Source organism: Giraffa tippelskirchi, chromosome 4 (genome assembly GCF_054371585.1).
Source record: "Giraffa tippelskirchi isolate mGirTip1 chromosome 4, T2T-mGirTip1v1.2.pri, whole genome shotgun sequence".
NCBI lineage: Eukaryota > Metazoa > Chordata > Mammalia > Artiodactyla > Giraffidae > Giraffa > Giraffa tippelskirchi.
In genome coordinates, this window is record NC_137278.1 from 115,773,313 (window position 1) to 115,780,876 (window position 7,564).

At 35.5% G+C, this 7,564-nt stretch overlaps 1 protein-coding gene across 2 annotated transcripts; it reads left to right on the top strand.

Moving 5' to 3' along the window:
- Positions 1–1,016: 1,016 nt before the first annotated feature.
- On the top strand, positions 1,017–1,880 carry LOC145503622 (nucleophosmin-like). Of its 2 annotated transcripts, XM_081483527.1 has the most exons (3): positions 1,017–1,074; positions 1,366–1,575; positions 1,660–1,880. In XM_081483527.1, the coding sequence occupies exons 1-3, from the start codon at positions 1,017–1,019 to the stop codon at positions 1,878–1,880; spliced, it is 489 nt and encodes a 162-aa protein (XP_081339653.1). The 2 variants fall into 2 exon arrangements, with proteins under 2 accessions (XP_081339653.1, XP_081339652.1); XM_081483526.1 differs by having other exon boundaries at positions 1,017–1,575.
- Positions 1,881–7,564: the final 5,684 nt, after the last annotated feature.

Consider the following 7,564-nt stretch of genomic DNA (forward strand, 5'->3'; position numbering starts at 1 on the left):
AAAAAAAGAAAATAACATTCAAAAATGTTGCTAAAGGAATGACTGGTTTATGTGTTTGGCAGCACTAATTATTACAGGAATGTCAAAACATGGTGTGTTTCATAAAATGGCACCTGTTAAAAAGGGGTAGAATTTCTGTTCAACATTGTACAGTGAGTTAATGCTTAATCAGAAACAATTTGTTCTAAACATGAAGCAATGAGGAATAAAAATGGAAAGCCAGTAGGACATATCTGGGCCTAAAAATAAGATTATTTTTTTCTTGCTGGCCTTAAAAAAGACCACAAATGCAAAGTAAAGAGCAAGGGTACTGCCACATCCCTGCTGGGTTCAAGTTCTGGAAACATGCAGTGGTCACCACAAATTTAAAACACCTTGTGGGGTATGATGACTAAAAGGGCTTCTGATCAGACAGGATCTCCGAGTTAGGCTCAATCATTAGAATTTGGTTTGATCCCAATCCTGCTTAATGAAAGAAAGCAAAGCAAACGGCCTTCTGTGACAAGACTAGGGCTTCATCAGCAAAGAGACCAAGAATTACACTGTGACACCCACTGTCTCAAAGACTGGGTCTGCAAAATCCTTAATACCTAGATTTCATATGATTGATTAGAAATTTTAAACTGTAAAGTACTTCGTATCTAAAAATATCCATGAGCTTAGAAGGGAAAAATTTTTAAATTGCCAACAGGTTAAAGAGGAAAATAAGACTAAAATTAAAACAATTTTTAGAAGACTAATAATTCTTAATATAAAAACTTGTAGGATTTAAAGGAAAATACTTTTAAAGATCCAAATATATAGGCTTAAAATCAATAGTTACACTATATGTTCTACACAAAATATATGAAAAGAAGAATGAAGGAAAAATGTATAATTATAAGAAATAATAAAGGTTAAATAAGAAACAAAATAGCATTCCCTGGTGTGATTCCATCCTGCGCGGCTGCTCGTTAGGATAGTAATTGTTTAATTCCGTCCGGCTTCTCTCCCACATAAGTGCGTGCTGCCAACCCATGGAGGATTTGGTGGATATGCACATGAGCCCCGTGAGGCCCCAGAACTATCTTTTCGGTTGTGAACTAAAGGCTGACAGAGATTATCACTTCAGGGTGGATAATGATGAAAATGAGCACCAGTTATCTTTAAGAACGGTCAGTTTAGGGGCTGGAGCAAAGGATGAGTTACACATTGTTGAAGCAGAGGCGATGAATTATGAAGGTAGTCCAATTAAAGTAACACTGGCAACTTTGAAAATGTCTGTACAGCCAAAGGTTTCTCTTGGGGGCTTTGAAATTACACCACCTGTAGTCTTACGGTTGAAGTGTGGTTCAGGGCCTGTGCATATCAGTGGACAGCCCTTAGTATCTGTGGAGGAAGATGCAGAGTCAGAAGATGAAGAGAAGGAGGATGTGAAACTCCTAAGTATATCTGGAAAGCGTTCTGCCCCTGGAAGTGGTAGCAAGTTTCCCCAGAAAAAAGTGAAGCTTGCTGCTGATGAAGATGAAGATGATCATGAAGAAGATGATGATGATGACGATTTTGATGAGGAAGTTGAAGAAAAAGCTCCAGTAAAGAAATCTGTATGAGATACTCCAGCCAAAAACGCACAAAAATTGAACCAAAATGGAAAAGACTCAAAACCATCAACACCAAGATAAAAAGGTCAAGAATCCTTCAAAAAACAAGAAAAAACACCTAAAACATCAAAAGGACCTAGCTCTGTAGAAGACATTAAAGCAAAAATGCAAGCAAGTATAGAAAAAGGTGGTTCCCTTCCTAAAGTGGAAGCCAAGTTTATCAATTATGTGAAGAATTGTTTCCGGATGACTGACCAGGAGGCTATTCAAGATCTCTGGCAGTGGACAAAGTCTCTTTAAGAAAATAGTTCAAACAGTTTGTTAAAATTTTTCCGTCTTATTTCATTTCTGTAACAGTTGATATCTGGCTGTCCTTTTCATAATTCAGAGTGAGAACTTTCCCTACCGTGTCTGATAAATGTTGTCCATGTTCCATTGCCAAGAATGTGTTGTCCAAAATGCCTGTTTAGTTTTTAAAGACGGAACTCCACCCTTTGCTTGGTTTTAAGTATGTATGGAATGTTATGATAGGAATAGTAGTAGTGGTGATCAGACAGATGGAAATGGTAGGGAGACAAAAATATACATGTGAAATAAACTATTAAAAAAAAGAAACAAAATAAACTAGAAATGAAACAATGAACAAAATTTTAACTCCAAAAGTTGCTTATTTGGGGAAAAAATAAAAACAAATGAGAGACAAGCTCATAGTACCCCTCCCAAATTATAAATTACTAGCATAAAGAGGAGTGGCCAAACAAACAGCACTAGAAATGAAGAGAAGTCTAAAACTATAGACTAAGAAGATATTAAACAATTATAAATGAAACATAAATGTTATGCTTTTAAATACATAATTTTCAGAAAAAAACATAAGAAATGAAAGTTGATTCAAACTGACTTAGAAAAATTAAGTAAAGCAAATTATTTTTAAAGAGATCAGATTCATTTTCAAATATATCCTTGGCTCCTACTCCCTAAAACAGACCTACGTTTATAAGGGAGTTTTCTGTATCATCAAGGAGCAGAATGACTCCATGACAAACAAATAACCCAGTCAAAAAATGAGAAGATCTAAACAGACATCTCTTCAAACGGAGATGGTAAATAGGTGCATGAAAATATGCTCAGCATCTCTAATTAGAGAAATGCAAATCAAAACTACAATGAGGTACTACCTCACACCAGTCAGAATGGCCACTGTAAAAAAGTTTACAATTGGTAAATTCTGGATAGGGAACCCTCCTGCACTGTTGGTGGGGATGTAAGTTGGGTGTAACTACTTAATAGTGAGAAATAGTGGAAAATAATATGGAGGTTACCGCACAATTGCACTCATCTCACACGCTAGTAAAGTAATGTTCAAAATTCTCCAAGCCAGGCTTCAGCAATACGTGAACCGTCAACTTCCAGATGTTCAAGCTGGTTTTAGAAAAGGCAGAGGAACCAGAGATCAAATTGCCAGCATCTGCTGGATCATCGAAAAAGCAAGAGAGTTCCAGAAAAACATCTATTTCTGCTTTATTGACTATGCCAAAGCCTTTGACTGTGTGGATCACAATAAACTGTGGAAAATTCTTAAAGAGGTGGGAATACCAGACCACCTGACCTGTCTCTTGAGAAACCTGTATGCAGGTCAGGAAACAACAGTTAGAACTGGACATGGAACAACAGACTGGTTCCAAATAGGAAAAGGAGTACATCAAGGTTGTATATTGTCACCCTGCTTATTTAACTTAAATGCAGAGTACATCATGAGAAACGCTGGGCTGGAAGAAACACAAGCTAGAATCAAAATTGCCGGGAGAAATATCAATAACCTCAGATATGCAGATGACACCACCCTTATGGCAGAAAGCAAAGAAGAACTAAAGAGCCTCTTGATGAAAGTGGAAGAGGAGAGTGAAAAAGTTGACTTAAAGCTCAACGTTCAGAAAACTAAGATCATGGCATCTGGTGCCATCACTTCATGGGAAATAGATGGGGAAACAGTGGAAACAGTGTCAGACTTTATTTTTTTGGGTTCCAAAATCACTGCAGATGGTGAATGCAGCCATGAAATTAAAAGACGCTTACTCCTTGGAAGGAAGGTTATGACCAACCTAGATAGCATGTTTAAAAGTAGAGACATTACTTTGCCAACCAAGGTCTGTCTAGTCAAGGCTATGGTTTTTCCAGTAGTCATGTATGGATGTGAGAGTTGGACTGTGAAGAAATCTGAACTCCAAAGAATTGATGCTTTTGAACTGTGGTGTTGGAGAAGACTCTTGAGAGTCCCTTGGACTGCAAGAAGATCCAACCAGTCGATCCTAAAGATCAGTCCTGGGTATTCATTTGAAGGACTGATGTTGAAGCTGAAACTCCAATACTTTGGCCACCTCATGTGAAAAGTTGACTCATTGGGAAAGACCCTAATGCTAGGAAGGATTGGGGGCAGGAGGAAAAAGGTACAACAGAGGATGAGATGTCTGGATGGCATCACCGACTCGATGGACGTGAGTTTGGGTAGACTCCGGGAGTTGGTGATGGACAGGGAGGCCTGGGATGCTGCGATTCATGGGGTCGCAAAGAGTCGGACACGACTGGGTGACTGAACTGAACTGAACTTAGAAAACTAAAAACATGATTATCATATGATCCAGCAATCCCACTCCTGGGCATATATCCAGACAAAACTATAATTTAAAAAGATACATCCACCCCCTTTGTTCATAGCATCAGTATTCACAACAGCCAAGATATGGAAACGACCTAAATGTCCATCAACAGTTGTTTAGTCACTAGGTCAGGTCCATGGAAGAATGGTGCGATGCATCTTAAAGATGTGGTGTGCATATACCATGGAATGATGTATGCTCAGTTGCTTCAGTCATGTATAACTCTTTACAACCCTGTGGACTGTAGCCTGCCAGCCTCCTCTGTCCATGGGATTCTCCAGGTAAGAATACTGGAGTGGGTTGCCATGCCGTCCTCCAAGGGATCCTCCCAACCCAGGGATCAAACCCACATTTCCTGTGTCTTTGGCAGCACAGGTGGATTCTTGATCACTGAGCCACTGTGGAAGCCCCATATCATGGAATGATACTCAGACATGAAAAAGAATGAAATAATGCCATTTGCATCAACTCTTCTTGCCTGGAGAATCCCAGGAACAGCGGAGCCTGGTGGGCTGCCATCCATGGGGTCGCACAGAGTCCGACACGACTGAAGCGACTTAGCAGCAGCAGAGATTATCATACTAAGTAAAGTAAGTCAGAAAGAGAAAAATGAATACCATGTGATATCCCTTATATGTTAAATCTAAAATATGACACAATTGAATCTATCTATGAAACAGAAAGAGAATCATAGACATAGAGAACAGATTGGTGGTTGCCAAGAGGGGGTTAAGGGAGGGGTGGAGTGGGAGTCTGGGGTTAGCAGATGTAGCTTTTTATATAGAATGCATAAGCCACAAGATCTTAGTATATAACATAGAGTACTGTATTTAATATCCTATGATAAACCATAATGAAAGGAATATATATATATATAGTATATGTATATTTATGTACATATGCATATATAAAGAATCATTTTGCTGTATGTGATAATTAACACAACATTCTAAATCAAATATACTTCAATAAAATTGGAAAAGAAAATCCATATGTTGTATATATATATTTTGTTGTTGTTGTTATTGTTTTTTCAGAAAATAGGAAAAGAAGGAAAGTGTTCCAAGGTACTTTACAAGTTAAACTTTGCTAACAAACAACATAAAGGAACAAATCAAGGAGAAAAATATATTCATAGAGCAATCCCACTTATGAAACTATATGAAAAACTAAATAAACTGCTAAGGAACCTATCTAGCAGTAACTTAAAATAGTAGACTATACTCAACAATGTTAAATGCAAGCAACATCAAAAAATTGAATAAAAATAGCATATTAACAAGTGAGAAAATCTTATTCAAAAATGCCCCCAAAAGTGCTTTTGATAAACTCAAACCCATATTCATGATTCTTAAAATGTCTTTGCCAACTAAGAAAAAACATAATATCTATAATCCAAAATGTTTATTGCTATTTAAGATAATAAGGCACTACTCTTATTCAACTTTGTAATAGAATTCTGGTCAAGTTGACAAAAAAGAAAAATAAAATTATAAAATTTAAAGGAAAAGAAATGTCTTATTATTTGAAATACTGTAAATATATATAAAACAAGAAAATCTACAGAAAAATAGAATGAAAATTTCAGTGCAGCAAGATTTTTAGATACAGAAACAGGAAAAAAATACAGATCCAATTCATAGCAGAAATTAGGAAATATATGTACATATGCAGATGTTCACACATACATAAATACACATACAAACATATCTAAACACATAATGAAAACCAAAAGGAAGATTTGAAAAAAACAGAGGATAGGAAGATTATATATTGGAAAGTCACTTCTCTACAGGTTATTTGCTAAATTCTCTATAATTCTCATGAAATTCTCTTTTTATTTAAAACTTATTAAGTTTTAAATTTATTACTGTGTAATGATAATTAATAAAGTATATATTTTTCAAGAAGTGACTTATATAACTATGAAGCAGATTGATGAACAGAAACTGATTGATGACAGAAAAGAAGAAAGATATGTGAGATTTTCAAAACAATGAGAAAATGAGGGATTATATAAATAACAGAAGAATAATTACAGATACATGTAGAAAAAATGACAGTAGGTTATTGCATAGTATACAAATTACAAGTGGGTGAAAAGTCTATAAGTGAGAAATAAAACTTCAGTACAAAATAACCTATCACTTTAGAAGAGTTTTATTCAACAAAACTCAAAAAGTACAGACCATAGCAAAAAGGAGTAACAAATGAGGGTAAATTAAATTAAAATAATATGTGACAAAATAGAAACCTAGGTGTTTAAAACTACTATGTATAGATTGTGACATAGTTTCAAAATTAATACTTAAAATATATAAATATCTCTCTCAAGTAAATAAAAGATTTGTAAACTTTACAACAAAACACCCAAATGATTTAATGAACAGCTCATAGAAAAGGAAATCTAGAATTCCAGGAGATATGCAGAAAGATGTTCAACCCCACTTTTAATCAGCAAAATGCAAGCTAAAACAATATGATAGGATAGTATTAAATAACTGTTTTTTTTTTTTTGAGGCAAAGCTTAATTTTACTTATACTTTAAAAACATAATTGCACACATTGTCTAATTTTCTCTTTCTTCAGAAAACTCAGTGAAATAAACAGTATTATTAGCTAAACTTTACAAAAAAGGAAGCTGCATTTCAAGAGGTAGTGTGATCACCAAAGGTCACCCTTGTTGTTGTTCATTTGCTCAGTCATTGTGTCCGACTCTTTGCGACCCCGTGGACTGCAGCACACCAGGCTTCCCTGTCCTTCACTATCTCCTGGAGTTTGCTTAAATTCATGTCCATTGAGTTCATGATGCTATCTAAAATCTCATCCTCTGCCACCTCCTTCTCCTTTTGCCTTCAATCTTTCCAAATAACTAATTTTTAAAAATTATCTCTTTTTCTTTAAAGAATTTCCTTGAGACTTTTGAGGTCATTGCTCCATTGTCTTTTTCTTTCTGTGCCGCTAGGCATGTGGGATCTTAGTTCCCCAACCAGGGATAGAACCCGTGACCCGTGCAGTGGAAGCACCTACTCTTAACCACTGGACCACCAGGGAAGTCCCTCCCTAAATAATCAATTTTTAAAATTAAAAGTCTGTTTATAAAAAAAACATTGTTTAGAATGTGGAAAAACATGAACTCTAATAAATCGCTAAGGGGAGACAAACTCATAACAGCATTTTTAACAATAATTTTAACAGTATTTAGTAAAGTTAAAAATGTATATACCATTTAACAAATCCACTTGAAGTGTAATATTTTGATAATGCATAATTGTACAAGAAGACTTGCACAATATATTTACCAAAACATTTGTAATAGCAAAGATA

What these genes read in the sequence shown, in the direction of transcription:
- LOC145503622 (XM_081483526.1), top strand. Translation starts at nt 1,017, where the DNA reads ATGGAGGATTTGGTGGATATGCACATGAGCCCCGTGAGGCCCCAGAAC. An exon ending in TGAAGAAAAAGCTCCAGTAA is followed by an intron (nt 1,576 to 1,659) that starts AGAAATCTGTAT and finishes CAACACCAAGAT; the next exon opens with AAAAAGGTCAAGAATCCTTC.